This window comes from Corvus moneduloides, chromosome 17 (genome assembly GCF_009650955.1).
Source record: "Corvus moneduloides isolate bCorMon1 chromosome 17, bCorMon1.pri, whole genome shotgun sequence".
Classification (NCBI taxonomy): domain Eukaryota; kingdom Metazoa; phylum Chordata; class Aves; order Passeriformes; family Corvidae; genus Corvus; species Corvus moneduloides.
Genome location: NC_045492.1, coordinates 10,033,423 through 10,058,092, shown reverse-complemented (window position 1 = coordinate 10,058,092; position 24,670 = coordinate 10,033,423). Strand labels below are relative to the sequence as shown.

The 24,670-nt window shown below is 51.2% G+C and overlaps 1 protein-coding gene across 1 annotated transcript; it reads right to left on the bottom strand.

Moving 5' to 3' along the window:
* Positions 1–1,132: 1,132 nt before the first annotated feature.
* GATA5 (GATA binding protein 5) lies at positions 1,133–13,843 on the bottom strand. Its single transcript, XM_032127310.1, has 7 exons — positions 13,606–13,843; positions 12,403–13,002; positions 10,172–10,338; positions 4,633–4,758; positions 3,617–3,704; positions 2,998–3,122; positions 1,133–2,024 (listed from the first exon to the last, which is right to left on the bottom strand). The coding sequence occupies exons 2-7, from the start codon at positions 12,920–12,922 to the stop codon at positions 1,869–1,871; spliced, it is 1,182 nt and encodes a 393-aa protein (XP_031983201.1). The 5' UTR covers positions 12,923–13,002; positions 13,606–13,843; the 3' UTR covers positions 1,133–1,868.
* Positions 13,844–24,670: the final 10,827 nt, after the last annotated feature.

The window sequence follows — 24,670 nt, the reverse complement described above, 5'->3', positions numbered from 1 at the left end:
GAATGGTGTTACCCTCCAGCCTTGTGCTGCTGGCTTATCTGCTGCCTGGCTGTGCCTGGCTCTGCTGCGGATGTTGGCCGGCCAGAGAGTGGAAAAACAAACGGTAGAGATGTGGATCCATGGTCAGAGCCTGGCCCTGCAAACCCGGTGTGCCAGTGCTGGCCTGGTACTGGAGGGATGCCTTTCCATGACAGCCTTTGCCCTGGCACTGGAGCTTGGCATCATGCAGGCTGCTAGGGAAGCTCTGGAGGCACACGAAATACTCCTCCAAGGACAGTTTTCACCCATGGGCTTTGATAAAAGGGTGGTTTGAACCCCCACCGTGCCTGCACAGAGCAGCCCCTGCAGGGGACCAGTGCTCCCCAGTGCCTGGAGCATCTCCTTTCCTCCAGCGAGGGTTGCATGGTGGAAAGTATCATCCTCCATCTCAGCTGAGTTGTGACTTGATGTCAGATTCACTCTCCCTGATCCTCTTTAGCCTGTTGTTTATAATAAAAATCAAGTGATCCATCTCTTCTGACAAGAGGAAGAGTTGCTCCAGGAAGCCCCGGACAGGTCAACTTCTATATTAAGGAACTATTACTTGACAGTTTCCTGGCCATAAATAGCTGTACAGAGAGGCTGGGGATTTTGTTTAGAAATAACAAATAAAGTAGGCCATAAGTAACTTCATGACCTTGCTCCCCCTTCATTTCCCACTCTTCTCTCCTCTTCAATATGGTCTATTCCTCATCCCCAGGTTCCTTGGGACTTTCAGGATCCCCTTACAGGGCATATCTCCCCATTTCCCATATCTGAGATGCTGCAGAAACACACTGTTGCCAGCTTTTGGAAGTGTGGTGTGGGTTTTGCATCACTGAAGATCTGCTACAGCTCAGCTCCAAGAAATTGTTTTCTACTTGGCCTTCATTAAAATAATTAAAAAGCAATCTGCTCTGCATGGCTGAAAGCTGGAAATCCTCCGCTCAAAACAACCCCAAAACTGGATGCAAACAATTACACCTCTAATACACCCCTTATTTTTCAGTCCCTCAAGCCTTTCTTTTAAGTTTTGGAGGACTAACTTCTGATTTTCTAATGCTCAGACTTGGCAACATCAAAACCAATCAGGAAATACAAAAGAAAAAACCAGCATTTTAGTATTCTTTTATTATTGGGAGGCTTTGACCATTTTTGTCATGTTGTTCGCCTAAAATAATACTAAAAACCTCTTTGTTTGGAGCTGGAAAGGGAAGAGCAGCGTGTTTATTTCATGTATGACTCATCAGCTCAGTGTTGATATGCAAAACACTTCAGAAGCTAACACTCTATAGAGATGATTGTTTTTAATATAAAACAGTAAATGTTTAAAACAACCATTGCTTTTTTTTTTTTTTCTCTTTTCTTCCTGTTGTGGCCAATAAAACATAAGGCAGGCCATGTAGCTTACATTTTAATAAAATTAAGTTATTTGGTGCCATGTTATTACAGTCTTTTATTGGAAAGTGGAATAAATTGCACACAGTGGAGTCATAGGAGGGAGAAATCACTGTGAATAAACATAGATTCTGGGATGCATTTATTTGCTGGTTTCGTCTCAGAGGAGGAAGGCTTTCCCCGGGAAAACGGAGGCAGCCCCGAGGTTCCGGCCTTGGGGAGGCAGCCCTGGGCTGCTCCGGGGAAGGATGAGATTTTGGGGACCTGGTGCCACAGCGGGGTCATCCCAGCCCCATCCAGCTGGCGTTTTCCATGGGCATCCTCCAAGAGAAACCTGTCCTGTGGCTGTGGCTCGACCCCCGCATCCCAGGGCGCCGGGGCAGCTCGTCCTCCTGCCCCTCGGACAGCCGAAAACATTGGTCCCGAGGCTTTCTGCTGGAGGCTGGGGGTTCCTAGGCGAGTGCCAGGGCACACCAGGAGTCCTGCCGGAGGGGCACACTCAGCCCAGGCTGCGGGGCCATGCTGCTGGGGGAGAAGGTGTAGTCCTCGGGCTCGAATTTGAACTCGCCGTGGCCGCTGGCCAGTGCCTCGTCCGACTGGCTCTGTGCCTGCCCCGGGGAGGGAAGCAGAGGGATGTTAGAAAGCCTTAACCACTGTCATTAACCACTGGCCCCTTGTCATAATGCAGAGGTAGCACTAGGATAGATTGTGACCAGAGTGGGTTATCCCTGATGCTACAGTTCCCTTCAGAGCAGTCCGGAGCTGGGCGGGAGGGGTGCTGCACCCTCAGTGCAACCACAATGACCCAGCAAAGAGGAGGCATCCCAGGGCCCATCTGCATTTATTCATTGATTAAATATATCCAGTTTGGAGACCTTTAGGTGTGTGTATATTTTTTCAGAGCACAGCACAAACCACATTTCTTGGTTTCAAACAAGATTCCCTACCCCATATGGTCCTGGGGCAGATCTTCCCCTTCATACACACATGACCAGCTCAGGGAGGGCTTAGACTCTGCATAAAGACAATGTTGGGCTACAAAATTTTGATGTGTGAGTTGATTTAGAGCCTTTTTTTCCTGTACCAAGATGAAATAGCAACCAGCCCCTAAGAAAAACTTGGCATAAAAGTGGGGCCTCTGACAGCATCACAGCTCTGTGGTCACTGAGCACCTCAGGGCTATAAGGTGCTGATAACACATGCCCAGGAAGCCTTTTCTTGGGAGCTACAGAGGATTCCACCCTGGGCTGATCTCATCAACTCAACAGTGTTGTGCCTTCATGGCAGGAGATGGGAATTAAACTCAGCTCTGCACTGAAGCCGCAGCAGAGCTTGGACAACCCAGTTCCCCACTGGAGGATGAAAAATCCAGTGGAAAGCCAACAAGCTGGAGACCTTTCTCATCCACAGCATCTTGGCTCATGCTCCCTGCTTTTCTCAGCCTGAGGGAGTCCATCAGGCTGGTGGCCACAGCACAATGAATTAATTGCTTAACCTCATCAAGGTCCCCCAGAGCAGCGGCCGTGGAGGCGTGTGGATCATCCACGCCAGCAGGCGATGGCTCTGGGCCCTGCTCCTTACCTGGGACACCGACACGATGGTTTGTCCGGGGTACTGTGAGGTTGTGCTGGGCTCTGACTTTAAAGTGACCGTGCTGTCTGAGTTGGTAATGGAAGAAGGGGAATTAGTGGCCGAAGTCGTGGATCCTGGAAGACAATTGGTAGAGGGCAGTGAAGCAATGTGGGTGCAAACCTGCTCTTAAAGAAATTTCTATTTTAATGGCAACCATGACATCTCACAGCATGATTCTACTGTTCTCTTTCTACTATATCTCTGTCAGAAAAGGTTTTGTATTTCTCTGTCAAGAATCTGATGGAGGAGGAGGGAACCCTTTCAAAATCTGGCAGTGTTTTTTCCCCTTTATTTAATTTATCCCAAATCTGCTTGAAGATGAGCACTGCTGCACTGGAGCCAGGTGCCCACAGCCCAGCGGAATCTCACAACAACGTGACAGCGCTGAGATTTCCTACCAAGCATCCTCCTATCAAACGAGGTCTATGCATAAATACAGGTCCTAGATCTAAAGCAATCATCAGAGAAAAAAAATCCCATTATTTTTAATTATCATAATTTCCTTCAGAAGACATGTTGAAGTGAACTGTGCTCCAAGGCCCCAGGATGGATCATAGCAGCACTGTACCTGTTGAGGCTTTGCCTTTGGTAATGTTTTTAGGCTTCCTTTTCCTCGTCTGGATGCTTTCCTTTTTCATGGCCAGAGGTCGTGGTACCTTGACATTCATAAAGTTTGGAATCATTAATATTGTATTTTATTCAGCTCCTTCCCGCATGTGTTGCTCTCCTATTTCTGTGCTGTAGCTCATGCAAAGCACCTAAAGTCCTTGTCCTTCACTAAGAGCTATTTTTCTCTGCATCAGGCCTTGGCTGGAAGATGTATAAGGCTAACAGCTAAGGCTTTCCCACAAATTTTGTTTTTTCCTTTATTTCCTATTTTTTTTTTCCTGATTTATTAGTGACCTTTATGACAGGGCCCTGTTAAATTACACTGACAGACTGAGAGCCTACAGGGCTCAGAGGGAATGGGCGTGGGGTAAAGAGGCTTCAGCCTTTATGGCAGAAGTTTGAAGAAGCCTGATGGAGGGATGGAGTCTCCTCTTTGGCTGAAGGATGTGTCACCAACAGATCCCATCCTCTGTGGGTAAATGTTATCAGCCTCCATGTGGGCTCTGCAGCCTCCTTCACACATTCTTAATTAGCACATAGAGAAGAAATACGTTCCTTATCTCAGTTTGGGTTTGGGGAGCTTCAGTCTCCAGGTGCTGGAGCCTGGTAAGCTTTCTTTTCATGGAATCTTAGGATGGTTTGGGTTGGAAGGGATCTTAAAGATTGTGTAGTTCCAGCTCCTCTGCCATGGGCAGGGACAAGTTCCACTATCCCAGGTTTCTCCAAGACGCATCCAGCCTGGTCTTGGACGCTTCCAGGGATGAAGCATCCACATCTCTGGGCAAGCTGAGAGCATTCCAGTACTCCCTCAGCCTCACCCTGGAGCACCCCAGTGGACTGAACTTTTAATTGTTCAAGGTACAGCTCTTCTGGGTCCAGTCCAGAGGCTGGTCCTTCCAGAGCTGATCTCCTAGAGCTGCTGGGCAGTGATCCCAAACCCCAGAGGGTCCCTCCCGGTGTGGATGTGCTCCTCACCCCATGGAGTTTCATGTACAAGCCGCAGGCGTTGCAGACGGGCTCTCCCTCGGCGTTCCTTCTCCACAGGGTGGTGTTGGTGGTGTGGCAGTTAGTGCAACAAAGGCCAGCACGTCTCGATGAAGACTTCAAAACAAGCAAACAAACACATGAGTGCACACACAGGAGTGATGGACTGGGAAGTTTCCTTTCATATAAAAATGACATCTCCAAGTACACCATATTCCCGGGAAATGTGAAACACAAGTGAGAGCCAAATTCAGATCAAAGAAATTGCATTCAAATGAGATCACTCTAATTTGCAAGTGTTTGTTTGGTTTGGGGTTTGTTGTTGTTGTTTTGGTTTGGGTTGTTTTTTTGTTAGATTGATAAACCTGGAAAATATCCTTGCAACTAATTTCACAAACTTCCAACAAATCTGCTGGAAGTGATCAGGACTCAGAGCACAGAGAACCTCCCTCCAGAAGATCCACTCAGGTGGAGAAAGAGATTGAAAACGCCAGCTGGGCTTTAAATGCATGAAGAAAATTCATGCTTTGAGTGAACTCTTCTGTTTTCTTGCACTCAGAACTACCACTAAAGTTAGAAACATCCCAATTAATCTCTGTGTTACGACAACTGGAATCAGTTGGCTGAACTGAGCAGAACTAAACTGAACTGGTCCATGGTGAGACAAGGGAGGTTATTCGTCAAGTCTCACAGATAACCTGTTCTCTTACGGGCTCTAGAAACACCCTGCAGACATTAATTAATGACATATTTTGTGAGTGCAGTGGTTGCTGGCTCTGAAACATTAGTAATTCCAAATGGAGAAGGAAACATTCTGGCAGAAGCAGCAAACTAATTTCTGACAACTTCCCTCCAAGCCGCTGGAAAATTCCCATCTCTCTTTATACAGACTTGTCAGCTCAATAGGCATTTTGTTTGAGAGTCTCTTAACACCAGGTATTGAAACTATTTTAATAAAAGACCTCACTAAGTGTAAGATACCTGTGGCATAAGTAATATCTCAGCCTCTCCACATTCAGGTGTCTAAATAAGTTCTTCAGCTCTCAGAAAAATCACTTTGAATCCACTCAAAGGCAGACAAAAGGTGATGGAGGCAATAAAAAACTCCCTGTTTGTTTATTTTTCCATTATTGCTTGATATCCTGACTGAGCAATATAACGAATGAGGTGGGAAGAGTAGGAATAAAAATAAAATGTTTTTACAAGGTTAGCAGTCAAATAAAGATCAGCTTTGAATTTCAAGAGGCACAAGTGACATGCCCTAGGTTTGATTCACTCGTTGCTCAGCAAAGAGGTCTCAGCAACTATTTGCAAATAATGGCATCACTTTGGGAATTATTCAGCTTGCAAGAAATAACCGGGCAAAAATAATAATACACCAAGGTGTGAGCTGACAAGCCTGGCACAGGGGATGAGACAACAATCTTTGTACCTAATAAGGGACCTGGTGTCACAGCAAGATCCTGGAGCAGCTACAGAGTGCCCTGAGAGCCTTTCAGCTGCCAGGGCTGTGCTGCTCATCCCTGCAACCAGGAGGGACCTCGGCTCTGATGGGAGCAGAGGCAGGTGCTGAGCACCTGATGGATGCAAGGATTCTGAGGTCCAGCTCCTGCTGGACACAGAGGGGAATCTGGAGGCACTCAGCCCTGGGACAACTGCTGCAATTTGTCCTCGCCTGCCGATGGGGAAAGGCCAACACAAAGCCCTTTCAAAAGTCTCAAATTTTCTGGGCCACCACAGGTCCCTGTGAGGGAGGGACACACTCTCCCTGTTTCACAGGATGTTGTGTCCACAGCTTGCAGATGAGACGACAATGAGACCTGTGGCTCTGGTGGCCCAAGGGCAATGCCAGCCCTGCCAGAGGTCTGCCCACCCTGCCAGCACTGCATCACAACCTGCTCCTGGGCTTCCTGATGGGACAGTGACACATGCCTTCTATGCATCCTGAATGTCATTCTGCAGGCTGGCTCCTCCTCGCACAGCCAAGGAGAGAAGAAACCATCCTCCACAACCAATACTACAACTTAAACCCCAGGAACCCCATGAGAACCTGCTCTTGCACCACAACCTGCCATCTTAGCAAGCAAGAGACAGTCAAGGCTACCACTGCTCACTGAAGGACGTGGGTACAATACATTATTGCTGGTTTCCCAGCAATTCTCTTGAAAGAAAATGCATTTCTGCCTGCCTCCACCCCACTGCCTTTGTACCATTCTGACCTTGTCTAGGAAGTTGTTGACTTCAACATTGTGCTCAGTGTTTATTTATACAAATGCACCATACACTCAAACAAAAACTCTTCACAGACCTGGCTTGACAGCCAAGTGCTGCTGATAAGCTCAAGGAATGGTGAGTTGGTGCCTATTGAATTAACTGTGTGTGAGAGCTGCTTGGAGAGCTCAAAAACTTCAAAGCCAGCAGGGCAGGTCCTTCTGAGGGAGACCAAGCTGTCAGGGACTTTGCTTCACCTCCTTTTCAAAGGTGGAAAAGAAACCACCGAGTTTCACAGGGGAAAAAAAAGGGACGGAACCCCCAGATTTAATCAATGCTTCTCTGCCCCCATTTCCAGCAGATTCGAGGGGACTTGTGGTTTACAGGAAAGAAGTTGTAGCAAAGCGTGCTGAGATATCTGAGCTCAGCTCCTGAAAGTGGGGAGATGCGAGGCTCAGAGCCAAAGGCAGCAGCATCCTCTGAGATTTGCCTTTGTCACTACAGCTCTGGGCAAACCTGCCCCTTGGAGGATGAGGGAGCAGCAAGAACTGAGAGGCAGAAGAGAACCAAGGCACATGCCGTGAGGACTGGGTGGTTCTAGGGTCCGATTGGATTGTCCAAAGGCTGTGATCAATCCCATCCCCACCTTCCCCAAAAGCGTCACCAAACCCACTGCGCGCTGCAAACTGTAAAAAGGGACAGGCTGAAAAAATTCCTCCTGGGCCGAGGTGGAAAAAATATCCTCTGAGCCAAGCTGGAAAAATTCAGAGTAGTCCTTCAGCTCAGGATTCTGCTGCATCTGCCCCTCCTGTACTGCAACATGCAGGGCAGATCCCCTCTTAACACAGGAAATAGCACGAGCCATGAAACTCCACCAGCTGCTCCTGGTTCCAAAAGTGATTTGGCTTTTCACACTAGGTCTAAGATACCATCTTGTGAAACACACCGAGAAACTTTGGCTAGAAAAGGTGCTGCCTAAAATAAAGTGCTGCCTCCATCCTCCTCTAACAAAAACCCTTTCTGCTGAAAGCCACAGCGCTTTGAATCCAGACACAGGCTGGAGCAGAATGGCTGTCCCTGCTGTGTAGAGGATGTTGCCCTTATCCCGAAAAAAAGGAAACAAAAAATGAAGTGGAAACTACACTACTGCTGCTCTCGCTCTCCTATGCACGAGCAGGCTGAGCTGCAGGACATCATTCCTGCAGTGTTATCTGGGCCATGCTGTGTTCTCTTCTGGGGGACTTTGCTTTGTGAAAACAGAAGTCAGAATAACTCCCAGCGCGGTGTCTACGTACAGAACAAAGGTCGTAACGTAAAGGACAAAAGCAACCATTTTTTCTTTCCTGTGTCTGTATTTCACTGCACTGGGAAAGCTGATTTCACTGTTCCTGCAGCCATGGAGTCACTGCATTCACTGCTCGGCTCCCAGAGCTGGCACCCTCTTGCCCATCATCAGTAGATCTCTCTTCTTCCAATAGGGCAGAACTTGTTGCAACAAGACATTTCACAGCCTTGGGAAAACCCAAGGTTTCAAAATGTTTAATTCCTAAGTCAGGATGGAAAGTCAAAATTGCAGCCCCTTCTCTAATCCATAAATCAAAATCCCCTCAAATATTTCAACCCTAGCAAAAAGTTTCCTCTGGACAAGAATCAGCTCTTTCATTTGAGATTTATCATTATTGTATTTATTGCCAAAATAATAAAAAAGGTTGGAAGTATTTTGATAATTCCCAACTATATTTGCTCATCTCTGGGAAACGGTCTAATTCTACAAACAAGCGTTTTCCATCAGAAAACTTTGGTGAAATGTTTGTTGAAAAATGCCTGACGGGTGCTACCGATGAGGCTCAGGCAGGGTGCAGGCAACGCACGGCCGTCTCCCTTCCCACGTGCTGAAATAAAATACGGAACAGCAGCGAGATGTCTCCAGTTCCCAGGGAAAAGCTGCTCAAAAATCCCCTAGAAAATCATCCAGTGACATATTTGGATGCCAGTCTGAAATGCAGAGTTGGATTTGAACTGGTTTGCACCTCCCTCTGTGCACGGATCGTGTTTTCTCTGAAGAAATCAGCAGCGTAACTCTCAGATTTGCGGCACAGCAGTGACCGGGGGTGCAGATTTAATGTCATCACATTTAAGGAGACAGAAGGATTTTGGAGAGACAGGCAAATCCTGTTGGATAATGCTAAATGTTTCACACAAATGCCTTGATTTTAATGTGATGAACAGAACAGGGGATTTCCCATGGATCTACTACTCATTTCATTTTGCAGATCCAGAGCTGCATTTCCGAGGGTTGGAATCAGAATGAAACATCTTGCTCCATTGCAACCTTGTCTTTTCTCCTTACTGATTTTCTTACACAGAAAATTGTCACTGTTGGGTTATTGCTAATAATTTGTTTTGCAATAAAAAGAAATAACTACAGGAATACACCCCGAGTGAAAGCCCAAGGAGCTCCCAGCTGTTCCCCAGCACGGCTCCAACAAACATCCTGTTTGTAATGACGGCGTCTGATGACAAGCTCTAAAACCAAAACTGTTACCACCAAATTTAAACATCCCAAAGCAACTCCACAAAAAAAAAAAAAAAAAAAAAAAAAAAAAAAAAGGACGCGCCTTTCCTCTCTCACCATGGGATCCCAATTGGAGGAAGCCAAATATTACATTGACAGAGGGAATTATTGCTTTAACCAGCAGGGAAACTGGGAACTGCCAAACCCCAAGTTTTCCCCTTAGGCAGGAGGGTGAAGGCAGCATGGAGCAGGGCCCCATCCTGCTCCCATTGTGAGCAGCCACAAACCTGCTGGGCCAGCTCAGGACCAGCCCTGCCTCCTGTTCAACTGCCTTGCCTAGACCCTGTGTGTCTGCATGGAGAACTAGGGAATAATAATAATAATAATAGTAATAATAATAATAATAATAGAATACAAAGCAATGCACCCACTGCAGGAATAGAGCCAGGGGAAGCCCGCAGAGTCCCAGCCACAGGCAGGACTGATTGTCCCTGCTCGGCTCTGGTGCAGACCCTCTGTGCAGCCCTGAGACCCCTCGAGTCCCTGCGGCTCTGTCTCCACTGCCCACCCCTCGTGCCAGGGCAGAAAACCCTCTGGCTTCATCCCGTTCCCCCTGTCCGCAGCCGGTTCTGCACCCCAACAAGGGTGTCCTGGCACTTAATCTGTGGGAGGACGGGGGGTCAAACAGACCTAACACAAGTACAGAGATCCCAACAGCACAGGCACTGCTACAGTCCCCCGTCCCCTGCCCTCCAGCCAGCCCCGGGTGGAGCAGGGGATCCCGGCCGGGTTTCCCCCTCTTACCAGCCTCTTCTGCGGCTTGAGCGGCCGGTTGATGCCGTTCATTTTGTGGTAGAGCCCGCAGGCGTTGCACAAGTAGTGCCCGGTGCCGTCCTTCCTCCAGAGCGGTGTGGACATGGCTCCGCAGTTCACGCATTCCCGGCCGTCCCCGGGGAACTCCTCCAGGTACTCTGGAAGAAACACCCGCGGCGTGAGGGTCAGGAGCCATCCCCGGCGCACGGGGATGTCCCCGGGGACCTGCGGGAGAGGGTCTCCAATCCTCTGTGCCCAATACTAGGGGAAATCCCTGGCCGGAGGGGGTTTACCTCCACCCCAGAAGTGTGAACCAAACCCCTTTATTCCCTCCACATCTTAATCTTTTAATATTTTGTTCAAAGACCGCCTATTCCCCCATCCCTTCCCCGAAAGACGCCAAAGGGCTGAATGCGGCTGGGGTCTCCCTGGGATGAGGAGGCGCAGAGTCATCAGCGGGAGAGTGCGATGATGCACTCCGGGGTGCAAAAATAAATGGGTGAGGGGACAAAATGGGGCGATTTTCCTGATTTCCATAATGAAACACACCCAGGCGCTGGCCGGGGGCGACGGCCCGGCCAGGGAAGGCTCAGAGCTGCCCGCCGAGCGATGCCGGGCTGGCACCCGCGGGGCTCCCGGGCTCCGCAGGAGAGCATCACCGGCCTCCCGCGCCCCCAATTCCTGCTGGAGAGGCTCTTCCTCACTTTTTCTGTCCCCGGGAAAAAAGAAATTCCCGAGAAGGAGCCGCGGAGCACCGTCCGCAGTCCATCCCTGCCCCGAGCACGGCTCAGCGGCAAACGGGCAGCCCGGAGCGAAACGGGGGCACCTCTCAATCGCGAGTCGGTCTTTTTCCTCCTACCGCTTTTCCCCCCCTCTTTTAAAAAATAATTTCTTCTTCCCGTTCTTTTCTTACGAGGAAAAATAGCTTTTATTATTATTTTTTAAAAATAATGAAATCTTCGATCAGATTAATAATGATGCAACGGAAAGAAAAAGGAGAAAGAGAGAAACTTTAAAAGGAGGAAAATGGAAAATAGAAATAAAGTGTAAAGGGAAAAGGTAAAAAAAAATTGCAGTAACTCATTAAATTAAAAAAAAAAAAAGAAAAGAAAGAAAGAATAGTTTAGACTACTTGAGAGAGTTTACACTATCCAAGAGCAAAAATAAACGGCAGAGAGGACGGCAGCCGCTATCCTGGATCTTAAAGCACCGAATCCACAGTGCAGGAAAGATCTCTGAGGCATCACCTCCCTCAGCAGGACGATTCTTTCCCGCACAACACATCAGATTTTCACAGAGAAAATCCTGGAAAGAAACCGCTGCCCAGCATCGCCGGCGTGGGAGGAAAAGCCGAGCCGGGGAGGCAGCTTGGTGGGGAGGGGTCTGTTTCTCTGCTTTAACTTTGTTCTTGGGGTGAAGATAAGATAATTCGGTTCACCGCAGTAAAGATGATAACGCGGCTGAGATCTTGAAGTGGCTTTTAAAGGACTTTGCAAACCACAACCGGAGGAGGCTGGTGGAGTGCCCCCGGGGTTATAAACCCCGCGCACGAAGAGTCCTGTTAAATCAAGCCCAAAACTTTATTTGCTCAGAGCTTGGTTTAAAGGTACTCTCGGTGTGGATGCAAAGGAATTGAAGTTTATTGTTCAACGCCTGAGCGCCTTTCGGTGTCTCCCCAAAGGCCGCAGAGCAATGCAGCTACGGACCTGTTTTGGCGAAGGCGAATGAGGAGACCGAGAGTCTGTTCAAATATAAACTAATTTACCACAATAAATTACTTAAAAGGGAGGGAGCTATAAATCTGCCCCGCTAATTTAAACACAAGGGTAAGTATTGAAGCACAGGCACAAAGTCGATATTGTGGGAAGGAGATACCGCGAGGGTGGTGGTGGGGTGGGGAGGGAAGGGGTTGAACGGCCTCTGCTCCTCTGTCCTCCGGGGGAATTGCTCTGCTTTGAAACGTGGTCTTTGCCCTTCTTGTCACACAAGCACCCCCTCCCTTATCCCACCTCTGTGCAGGGTCAGCCGCACATACCCCGTTCCCGAACCATCTCCCCATCCCTGGATAAAATCATCCTCTCCTCTCCCGTCGGGAATGCCAGCGGGACAGCTCATCCCGGGGCTGGGCCACCGACACGCAGTGGGGATGGGGTTTGACATTGGGATGGGGATGGCTCCCACCCGGCGCCCCGAGACGTCGCTGAAGGGCGGTGGCGACCTACCGAAAGTGGACCTGCGGCCGGGCAAGGCCGCCTGCCTCGTCTGCAGGCTGTGCAGCACGCTGCTCTCAAAGTGTCCGGCCGTCCAGGAAGGCGGTATCTCGGGGGTCACGTAGGCGGGGTAGGGGCTGGAGTAGGACCCGTTAACGGAGCGCACCAAGGCGTTGCCGTACTGCTCCCGGCCCCCGCCGCCCAGCAGCAGGGGCCCCTGGTAGGCGCCGTCGCGGCCCGAGGGGCTGCTGCCCGGCGGGCTGTGCGAGTACGAGAAGCCCGACGACGGGTGGGGGCTGCCGGCGTTGAAAGCCGCGGCCTCGCCGCCGCTCTGCCCCCAGCCCGGGGGGTTGCCGAGGTGGCTCTGGTGCGGCTCGCAGCCTTGCAGGTAGGGCAGCGTCTGGAGGACGGAGGGCACCCGGGTGGTGGGCACGTAGACGGGCGAACCGGCCGACGAGTGGAGGAAGTTGCTGGAGTCGTGGGAATAAGCCGACTGGCCATGGTTGGGGGTGAGGGCCAGACCCTGATACATGTTCCGTCCTCGGCGGCGGCGGCTGCTCAGGGCCCGGCCGGCTGCGGCCCGGCGGTGCCGAGGGGCTCACTCAGAGGAACCTGGAGGGAGAACCGAGAGCAGCGGGCTGAGACCCGCACACACCGGCGACCCGAAGGCCTTTCCCCCGCCGAAAACGCCTCTTCCCTGCCTCAAGCAGGGGCTGAAATTTGTAAGTTTTTTTCCTTTGTTTTCTTTTTAAGCTTTCCTCTCAGCCACGGCGAGAATTAACCTCCTTGGAACGGGCAGCGACCCCTCCGGCACCTTCCCCCGCCCCGCCGCCCGCTTGGGCACCTCCAAGGGGCCGGAAAAACACTCCAACAATTAAAATTTTTTCCCAATAGTATTTCCCTTCCCGTCTTTTTTTTTTTTTTTTTTTTTTTTTCCAGAACCCAGGGCCTGGAGCGCAGCTCGGGGCCTTGTTGGCGAGGACGCGGCCGGCTGCGGCCCCTAGGGTTCCCGCAGGGAACGGGGTCCCGACGGATCTGGGCAGCGGTCCAGGATCAGGAGCATCCCCGGTGTCCCCCAACCACCAGCGCTGCCGCTTTCCTGTTAAAAAGCGCAATAACCCTCGGGCAGGCCTCTCCGTGCGGACGGAGAGCTCGAGCCGCCGAACCCCGCAAGAGCATCCCGCCCTGGCCCGCTCCTCCCGCACAGGTACTCACATGGCAGCGTGCCGGGAGCAGAGCCGGGGATGGCCGTGGGGGCATGGAGCTGTGCTCAGACCATCCAGGGAAATCCCAGGAAAATAAAAATAATAATACAAAAAAAAAAAATATAATAAAATTTACGGGCGAGGCAGGAGAAAAAACAACTCAGCCGGACCCGCGGGCAGAGAGGGGCTGCCCTCCCCCGGTGTCCCCCCTCTCGCCGCCCCGTCTCCCGTGGGTGCGTCCCTGGCTGCGCCCGGCGGGGAAGTGGCGGCGGCGGCGGCGGCTCTGGCTCTTTACGGCGGCCCGGTGCGGGCCGGCCCACGTGACGGCCGGCGGGGCAGCCCCGGTCCCGGCCGGGATTGGGCGCCTCCCGGCAGGAGGGGACGGGACAAGTCCCGCCGGCTCCGCTCCCGGCGGGGGGGACGCGCCCGCAGCCTCCCCCTGGCGCGGGGCGGCGGGGCCGGGCGGAGCGGGGGCAGGATGCGGCCCCCAGAGCGCCCAGCACCGCCCCGGGCCCCCGGCCGCCCCCGCAGCGAGGCTGGAGGTGTCCGCCCGCCCCCGGGGAGGTCTGGGAGTGGCTCTCTCCTTTGAGGGCCCCGCTGAGTTTCTGGGGTTCGCTCTCACACCCCATCTGCAGGCGATGCCCCCCCGCCCGGGGCCGCCGGGAGATGCTGGGGAGCACACCGAAAACTTCCCGGCGGGGATCTGGAAGCCGAGGATGAGAGCTGGTGGTTTTCTGCTCCGAGCGAGCGCTCCGGTTCTGTTTTGACATAAACCCCATCCTTACGGGGAAGGGGCGTCTCAGCCTGCCCCCGGCTCGCCCTGACTTCCTCAAGCGGCCCACGGGTCCGCCGAGGATGCGGCGATGCTCGCAGCCTGCGCGTTCCGGCCGCGCCCGGGGCTCAGCGCGGCTTTGCCACGTTCGGAGAGCAGCTCTCCGGCCTCTCACGGTCCCGTCGGGGCTGTCCCGCTTCCAGGTGCTCTGCTCTTCCCCGGGGGGAGCAGCAGAGAGAAGGGTCCTTCTCCCTGCAGCCCCCCGGCCGAGTCGCTCTGGCCTTGCGATGGGGACATAAAACCTTTCCCCGCTGTTCCCCGTCGGTGCGAGCCGGGAAGGGACTCCAGAGGGAAAGGAGCGTTTAGTCCCAGCAGCCCGATCAGCCCGGGTAATTCAGCCAATTTAACTCTCCTCCGGTACCGGCCAGCGAGGAAATAATTCCATCGTTACCGGGATTTGTCCCGGGGAATTAACTGCGCTTTTGCGCAAAGTCGCTGAGCCTCTCTTTCCTCCCCGGAGAAACGGGGAAAAACCCTCGGCGAATTTCGCCCGCCGCTTGCTCCATCCCCGGGCGGACAGAATTTTGTCGCTCGCAGGCCTCTACGGACTGGATCGGGCCCTGCTCGGGCCCTGCCGGGAGCCCTCCGGTAACGCAGCCCAGCGCTGCCCGCCCGTGCGGTCCCGGCGCCCGGGGGAGCCCGTCCAGCCTCGTCTCCGCAGGGAGCAGCGCTGCGGGAAGGGTGGGAAATTTCAGCTCCAAAATAAACTGGTGCAGGAATGCCAGCTATTTCCCTCGGAATAATGCAGCGCAACTGGCTGGAGATGTATTTATTTGCTCGGCAAAAGCGGCCGTTTACGGCTCGCAGGGTATCCCTGTGTCCCTGTGCCCGCGGAGCAAAAGAAGAAAACAAAACCAAAACAACTAATTACCCCCCCCCCCCACCCCCAACAAACAAAGAAAAAGGAAAAAGAAAATTAAGGGAAAAAAGGGATATTAAAAAAAAAGGCATAAAAATAATTTTTTAAATGTGAAAAAGCTATAGAGAAAGAAAATAAAACCCGAGGAAGCCCCAGTCCCGCGGCGGCACGGATAAAAGCGTCCCTACAAAAAACCAGCCCCAAACCCTTCGTTGCTGTGGCTGAGCCACTGCTGGAGATTCCTTCGTTTCGTTTCGCGTGGGTTTCCAGTTTTCACAATTTCAAGGTGTTACTTAACTGTAATTTATTATATTTAATTTTTTTAAAATGTGTACGAACTGCCTTCTCCGATCGCTTCTGGCGTTCAAAGAAATGTGAAAACGTAGAAATAAACGAGGCGCTGCTCAATCCGGAGGGATGTACCCGGTGAGCGTGCTCACGGCGGAGAAAACCACCGTGCGCGAAAACCTGCCCGTGGACCTGTGGCGTGTCTGTGGTCAGATCCATTCAGCTGTTGGATTTTCCTGTTTAATTTTTTTAACCTAGTTTTTCAACGCATTTTCTCCTCCGGTGGTGTCGGGGCTGCCGGGCTCTCGCCCCACCGAGGCCGAGGCGAGGGGCGGCGGGTCTAAAGAGCGGCTCCTCCCGCAGCCGCGCCAGCAGCGCCCGCGGCCGCGGAGCAGCGCCGGGCAGGTGCTCCAAACCCGGGGGTTCCAGCTCCAGCCGCCGGACTGGCCCCACATCCCAGTCCCCGCTGGGCGCCGGCCCGGGTTGGTGTCACCCACGCGTGAGGACTGCGTGTGGCGTCCACGGCGTGGGATGTCCCGTGCTTTGGGGTGTTTGTAGGATTTCGGGCTGCGATCGGTAACCGGGAGGCAGGCAGGGGGCCCGGGGGTACTCCTGTGAGGAAGGCCCCTGTGGGCGATGCTCAAATGAAGTGGGAGGGAAGGTTGCCAGCGTGGCAGCGGTGGCAGCGGCGATGCCCCCTCCGCAGCCCTCGCTCTGCGCCCGGGCAAGTCACACCGGAGTGGGGGACATGGGGAGCCCGGGGCTCTCCCGGTGCTCGCTGCCCCACCGAGGGCACCCCGGCGTGGCGGCCGCACACCCCTGCGAGGCTCACGGAGAGGATTAGATACAATACTCGTAACACAGCACCGGTGAGGGTGGTGCCCGGAAACCCCGATCCCTCTTTTCCATCCCCGTTTGGCGGTGGGACAGGCGGGAAGGCCTCCCGGGAGAGGTACCCTGGCGGTACCTCCGGGAGCTTTGACCCCGATGCACGGCCCTTGCCGGGCTCACAGTCCGTTTGCCGGGCTGAGTCGGACCCGGCTCCCCTCTTCCCGGGGGATTGGACCACTTATTTTGAGGGGGCTAGGAAGGGACCGACCGCTTCCTAAGGGCTCCCCGTACCCCCTCACCGCACCGTCCAGGCGGAGCTTGGCTCCGGCTGAGTTCCAGAGGGGCCGGTGCGGCTCGACGCGGCCCCGAGGGAGCCCTGACCCCTCCAGGTGAGGCTCCCCCGGGCCGGGACAGACTGCCCGGCGCCCCGGCCCCTCGGCCCTAATCCTGCTCCGGCTGATTTGTGAGTCCTGCGCGGGGCGGACGCGTGGGAGCGTCCCGCGCCATCCCGGAGGGGGCTTTTAGCTCCCCCCTCCCCCAAGGAAAAGCCAAGGAGAAAAAAAAAGAAAAGCCAAGTGGAGGAAGAAGGGCAGAAACGTTCCCGTTCCTGGTGCACCGGGCAGGGCAGCAAGGCTCATCCCGAGCGTGGAAACTATGGTTACCTTTCCCCTCAGTGCACAGGGAGGTGACAATTAATTACGTCCCCTTTCCTTCCTCTGCCTCCGCCGAGCTGCAGCATCCTCCCCCGGGGTTCAGAGGAGCCTCTCAGCCCCCTGCCCTCGGGGATGTCGGGGAGGGTGAGCTCCGATGTTAGAATCGAGCCCAGGCGGTGCCCGCGGCTGGGCTCTGCCCTGGAGCGCCAGCCCAGCCGGCACCGGGCCGCCTCCGATCCCCCCATCCCGAGCCACCCCGTGCAAAGGGAAACCCATCGCATATTTAGTCCCTTCAGCCCCGATGGGCGGCACCAGGCTGCTCTCTGACTCTGCACACCAAGCTCCCGGGAGCTGCTTCCCTATCCTGGGAAGGGGGGAGATGGACAGGAGACCAACAGGGTCTGTATCACCAGCATCCCCTGGTCTCCACTGCTGACACATCCCCAAGTCCACATTCCCCAGTCTGTATCCCTGCATCCTCCCCCCCAGCCCCTTCCTACCCAGTCTCCAAGGGATGGGCTGGTCCCTGTCCAAGGACCAAGCTCAGGTACCTCCTGCAGTCGAGGCCAGGCTGATTCCATAGGCAGTGCTGGAGAGAAGTGATGGACACAGTCAGGGCTGGGGGAGGCCCTGTCCAGCGAGAGGCTGTGGGCAAGGACTGAGCTGCCCCAGCCCAGCCAGGCAGGGACAGACAGGTTTTGTGTCTCGAAGAGTGAGAGGATGCCAGAGGGCTGTGTCTCAGAAGGGTTAAATAAACAGCAGGCTATGCCAAAAATATTTATCTCCTGTTATATGCATGTGGCAGTGGCTCTCAGGAAGGGGGGCTGTGATAGAGGTGGGGGCAAGTATTTGATTTTCCCCCCCTCTTGCTCTGAGATCCTATTTTCTTTCTTAGCCCACAAGGATTTCACTGGCATGGGAAATAAAAGGTGTTCTGTAGAGATGATGTTGCTTGCTGTCCCCTACAGATCCTTTATCCTGGGATGCTTCAGTCTCAGCCATTCCTCCGGCCTCTCATGAGCCAAAAACGGCTGCACAAATCACCACTTTTCCTTCAATATTTAAAGGGTACAAAATGCCAACTGCAGTGTGTGCCCCCCTCAGATGGGTAATTTGGCATGCGCCTCCTAAAAGTGACCTATGGCTACGTGATTTGGACCCAAATTGTTTAAAATTCTTTTTCCTTCCAGGCGGATTTAGCAGAAGCTCTGAGTTGCAGAGTGGTCAGGAAATCCTCAGGCTGACATGGCAGGCCCAGTGAGCACAGGCTGGGGCTGCAGCTCCTGCTGCTGGGAATACCCTGCGAGGGACAGACCACATCGCTTTTTTGCAGATGGGCAAACTGTGGTCTCGATGGTTTTTTTATGCAGGGAACACTGAGGGCTCCAATTTTGCCCCAAACCCAAAGGACAAGGACTTCCAGCCCAAGAAGGATACACAGACCTAGGAGGGCTCAGCATCTCGCAGGGGGTGAGGGTCTGACCCCACTGGGGAAGTCCTCCAGGACTTTTGCCACGGGCAGGAGCAGCGGGTGACTCAGGATCCAGCCATGTGGGCATGCTGGGGGACACCTTGGGTAAAAGTTTGTGGGGTTGAAGCTGGAGGGCACAGAGAGGCACCAGCCAGGCAAGGAGAGGCAAAAATCTTCTCTACTGTGTAATGGAAACTATTTCCCTGTACAAACTCCAGCCTGGTGGGCTGATGCTGGGCATGCCAGCCCGGTCCTGGCAGAAGTCTGGTGTCAAACCACTTCCAGAGCCTTTCCAGCTCTGCAGGGTTTTCACCATGCTCCCTGCTGCCATTATGGGCAATAAATGGGGGAAGAAAAAAAAAAGGGCTATTTTGGTATATTAACCTCCTTGTGGCCAGGTGAAAGGTTAAATTCACATGATTCATTGGCGGCTGAGAGACAGCACTTTGTTGCTAGGATTTTGGGGAATGCGGAGGGCTCCAGTGAAGGAGTCTCGCTAATCTTTAAGGGAGGGAGCCAGGCTCCTGTCTGACGGCTGCAGGCCCAGCAGCTCTGTGTTTCATTTCAGACTGTCACTCTCCTATCTCTCAGCTCACTCCCAGCTCCAGCTTGCTGCCAGATCTTGGGAACTGTTAACTCAGACAAATTTATAGATGGAAAAAGAACAGTTAGCCATTGTTCCTGGGGTGGGGGAGGGAGGAAAGCGAGGAGCTTCGGCCACCAAAGTCATGATGTAACCTGGTTGTTGCTTGGTTGGGAGAAACATGCAAAGGATCTTCCTCTTTCCATGCCAGGGAAGGAAAAATTTGGACCTTTAGGTTATTACTAAGTGTTGGGAGGTGGGATGTTGGTGCCCAAGTAATTTGGAGGTACTTGTACTGCGTTTCCATAAAGTGGAATCTCCCGGCTGGACATCTCTAGGCTATGAGCTCATTTTCTTCATTTCAAGTCTCGTGATACTGGGTGTTTTTCCTTAAAGCTTTGGGCTCTGGAGTAATGAGCTCTAATATCAACAGCAGTGTTCTCATAAACAGAGCCCCTTGCTATGTGGGATGCTGCAAGGAAACTGGAAATGGGGACATCTCAAGGATTAAAAAAGAAAAATCCATCTGGGAGACCCTCAGATTCGTTATTCCTTAGAAGTACAATGACTTTGAGGAAGCATTGCTGATTTCATCTACCTGGGGCAAAAGTGGGAGACTGAGAAGTTGCTGTCTGACTGGTGCTGTGCCCCTGCTCTCCAGCTGGATACACTTCCAACCAGCCTTCATGGTGGAAAGACTTTAATTTTTCAATACAGTGTTAAATCCCTTATCTTGAAAATGAGACAGCACTCACTTACCTCAGGATTTGCTTGATAGCTTTTGGACGGTCTGTGGCTCCTGAACGTGAGTCTCTTTTGGAGATTTGTCTTCCCCAACTACCCAAAGAACAGAGGTACAGCTTTTGGGAGTGTTCACCCCTACACAAACCTCCCTGCAGCAGCAAGGCTATACCTGTGTTACCCTCCTTATGGTCCCTGTAGCTCTTGCTCGTCTGGAATCATTCCCAGTTCTTCGAGCACTCTTGCTTGGAGGGAAGGATGGGAAGGGTCTGGAGGGGTCACCTGAAAGCTGGTCTACCTGGCCACTTCTGCATGTAGTTCAGGACAGGAGTCCCTGCATCACAGAGGGATAAATCAATTGGGATTTTTATAGCTGCTTTGAATCCAGATCTCCACTTTTTTAATCCTTACATAAGTGTGGAAGGAAGCAAGACATTTTTGATTTAAAATATAAATAGTGAGAAGTTATGCACTTAGTAAATCCAACCACTTGAGAGTCTGGCTGCATGGAAGGTGGTTTCTTCTTCCAAGGTCTGAAGGTTTGCAGAAGTCTGTTGTTTTAATTAGGAGACTGCATGGATTTGATTCTGAAGGCCCAGAATGAGGCACGGTCCCAAAACATGACTCTCCCTCATTTTACTTTCCAGAGTTTTATTTAACTCTGCACTAACAGGGACAGAATTTCACATCTTATAAAATTTCTGTCCTAAATCACTTGTGATATTGATGCTTGCTACAACTAGAAGCACTTCTTTTTTTCCCATTTCAGGCTTGATGTGAAGTTCCTGACTCAAAAGCCCAGCATTGCACAGATGTGCACTTCTAAATACAGGTCTGAATGAACCTCTGGTGGAAGTCTTCCACTGCAGTTGATACAGGTACCCTAGGGATGAATTTGGGACACTCTCTGCATTATGGGCCAATTTTCATTTTGCATCTCTCTCCTCATGTGTTTTGTGGGTCTAAAAATAATCTTCCATGATGGAGAAGTGGCACTGTGACTTCTCATAAGCAAGGTACTGAAAGGATGTGAGAAATGAATGGTGCAGCCTTTCCTACCTATTAGAACTAAATTTAATGTTCCCTGCCTTGCTTTGCTACGCTTCATTTGAATATCCCTGCGCCCAATATTCTTCCTGCCTTCACCCACTGCAGGGTGTGCTTTCCTTTTGCAGCTTCTCTGCCACGTCTCAACTGCTTTGGTCTGGGTCAGCAAATCTCCTCCACCTCATGGAGCTTCCCTCTCTGGCTGCATCCCTGACCTCTCCAAGCCTCATTTTTCACCTTCTCAACAACCTCTCAGCCCTCACCGGCTGCATTTTTCATCTGCTTTGGCATGAAAACGTGGCTCCAATTAGTTGGAGAGGTGGTATGGAGAGGGAGAGGTGGAGAGGCAACTGGTTTGGCCAGAGTGGGAAGCAAAGCACTTCTTTGTCTCTCTGGGCTGCCCAAGAGATGCAGTGGCATCCATGGTTGAAAGCTCTGGAGTTGGGGAGGGATAGAGGAATGTTTTTTATGACTTTTGCAAATAAAATGTCAAGCCAGAACCTGGGCTTTGCACCATGTGAGTTTTAGGCCTGGATCACAGCTGGTCCTGCCCAGCTGCTTTCTTCCAGCACAGTGGAAGCCCACCAGTGCTGTGGCCAGGGAGAACACGGCAAAGGGCCACTCACAATCTCCTGATCACTCTTGAGATTCCGCAGGAACTGCCTGAGCTAAGCCATGTGTTATGAGAAACCTCTGGAACGATTTTAAGAAAGCAGAGATATGCAGAAGCAGAAGTCCTGGCAAGCTTTCATTCAGTTCCCCATGGAAAGGAAGAAAATTATGAGCATGTATATCCCATCTGACTGTACCCAGGCCAATCTCTAGGTAGAGTTTAACCATTGTCCAGCTCTTCCAAACCTTCAGCCTCACATCTGGTCAGCTGGTCCCTTCCTGCAGCCAAAAGTTGGGGGTCTTCCTTTCAGGGGCCATTGACCAATCTGCATACAATTGGTGCTGTGGGTTGAAACGGAGGTCACCATTGAAATCGTGATTGTTTCCAAGAGTTGTTTGATCAAACAGAATTTACAGACCAGGACAGTTATTGACAGAGCTGACAAAAGAGATGCTCCAATGATTTACAGTCCAGGTGTGTTGTCAGAGCAACATATTTACCTGAGATCCCAAGAACTGTTAAAATTTAATCCCTAGAGACCTTCTCTGCAGTCCCTTGAAGGGTCACACCTCCAGGACCATTTGAAGTCACCATGCAAATAGCCCAAAGTTTAGGAACTTCCAGGGGAAAGAAGAGCAGATACAATGATTTAAAATGGTTTTAATGGGTATAAAATTGGAGAGGTGAGCTGATATAGGATGCCCTTTCCCTTAATCCAAATGTACAATTCTCCACAATAAAACTCTTTGAATATATACACATTAGTCAGGATTATCTCCGAATGTCTAGCAGGCTAAGAATATGGATCCTGGAGACATCAGCAGGAGGATTCATTAGAGGAGATGGCAAGTGCTTGGAAATGGGAAATGTATTCTCTTATAAACACAGCCTGCACTGGGGCTGACCTTAAGACTGAACAGAATTGGCTGGAGAGACGGGGAAGGCAGGGAAAGAAAACAATGTTCATGCGCAGTTGTCTCCATTTTTTTGCAACAAAACTCCTTATCGAGGTTTCTGTAACTTCTCTTTGTGTTCCAAATTAGGGGAACTCTCGCCATCAAAGCTGAGACCACTGAAAACGCAATGTCAAATCAGCCCAAGCTTATTCTTTCCGGGTGAGACAGATTTTGCAGGATTTGCGGGTACGTGATGTGACTTTTAGAGGGATTCCCCCTCTACTGATGTGCTGGAGCTTCCACATGGCCAAAGCACTCCCCACCTCTTGTCCCACAAACCAGATTACTTGTTATTGTGTCTTGAATCCCACTGTCCATTTCAGTTCTTGGATATCAGAGTTCAGGTATTTGAGTCAGTTCTTGTACTCAGAGTTGCTGGGGAATTCAAAGCTCCTCTGTGTGTGCTTGGGCTGGTTTCCCCTTTATTGCTGCCTCTCCTTGCTCCCTGATTTGCCTACTGAGCAAAATAAGAGGAGCTAGCACCGAGTATGAAAGGAACTCAGTGAGCCAACATTGGCTCCTACCTCATATCTATTAGCTGTAAATTACTTTAACATGAGTGACATCACACTTGACTCTTGGTAAAACAGTGTTAAGTTAGTGGGTAATAAAACAGCTTGACACTAATGATGGGTTCTGTGTGATAAATTACTGTCAGTGATCAGATAAGGGTTCTTGAGACTAACCTTGAACTAAATCTATTTTGTTGCTACATCTTGTGTGCAGTGTTCCACTTCTCACTGTGGGGATTAAGGGCTCAGAGCCCAATCCTGCTCCGTGCTCGGGGCTGAAGGGGCAGCTTGTGTGCAGGAGCATTTCCAGAAGCTGCATCCAAGCATCCCATGAGTGGAACAGGGAGGGTTTGGCCATAACCTTGAGAGCAGCATCCAGTTCCATGGGCCTCATGGTCACTCAGATGCCGGAACAGTTTCCAGCAGTGACTTCAGTACTCAAATCTCTGCTATTTTCAATTAAAAAAAAAAAAAAACCCACAAACCAAAAAAAGCATTGCACAACTGAGGGGTGAATCCTGAAAGTTTCATTTTTTGGGGAGTTTTATGTGATGGATTTCAATATGGAATATTTTTTTGACCTATGCATTAGGTCTGTCCTGCAAACTGTGGATGTTGATGACCTCAGTGAGAATGGAGAATGCTCAGCAGCTGGCTGGATCAGGCCCTCATTCAAAGAACTTGTTTTACTTGCAAAACTTTGGGAGAAAGCTTTATACCCAAGAACTGGGAGCTGGCCAAAGTCAATGTAAAGCATGGGATTTTGAATATTTTTTGCATGTATTTTCTTTGGACTCTAACCAGGGTGCTGCTTAGAAAAGGCTTCCCAAATTGTTTTACATTGTTATTGTTATTTGAGGCTCTGTTTTCATTTATCATTCAGGTAAGATGCCTGGGAAATGTTTTTTTATACTACTTCTCGTGTAAACCATTGTATTAAACTGTTTACCATTGTTCATTTTCACGGATAATCATGGTTGTCCTGGCCTGTTTATTGCCTGGAATAATCCTGGCATACTTGTGTGTTATAAATGGCTCCAACAAAGAGAAGTTTTCGCATTCAGATACCTCATTCATCTGTGATTATGACAGAACTCATATTAAGATGCACTGGCTTTAATGCAAGTTGTAATTAATTTTGAAAAAAAAGCCCTTGAGAGGGTAGCTCCAGTGCAAGAGAGAGGAGTGTGGGGAAATGGCTGGATCTGTCTGGGTCTTCCATGGCACAGGCTCTGCTGAACCAGGGACACCACCTCAGGGATGCAGTTAACATGCTCCTGCTCTCAGTTCTGTGCTAAAACACAAAATATTTGTTGGTGCTTCCAACCAAGCAGTCAAGTAATGAAGAGCCCTGAGACACCATTTAAGTCAAATTATTAATCCCTCTATTAATCCATGGGCAATGGTTAGTTCTGCACAAAGGGCAATCTCAAGGATGGAGATGATGGCTGGGTTCTGTTTGTGTCCCCCTCTCAGGGCAGGTGGCATGGGAGCAGGGGCTGGAGGAGTCACAGGCATTCCTGCAAAACATCTCCAGTGAAGAAAAATCTATTTTGTTCCATGCACTTCTCCCACTGAATCCCTTTTTTCTCAGAATTTTCTTGGCTGTTCAGTTCCATTTGAAAGGAGTGGGCCTTTTCCTGCATGATTCAATGCAAAAATAATTTCTCTTGGCTTTTTGTTTGTTTG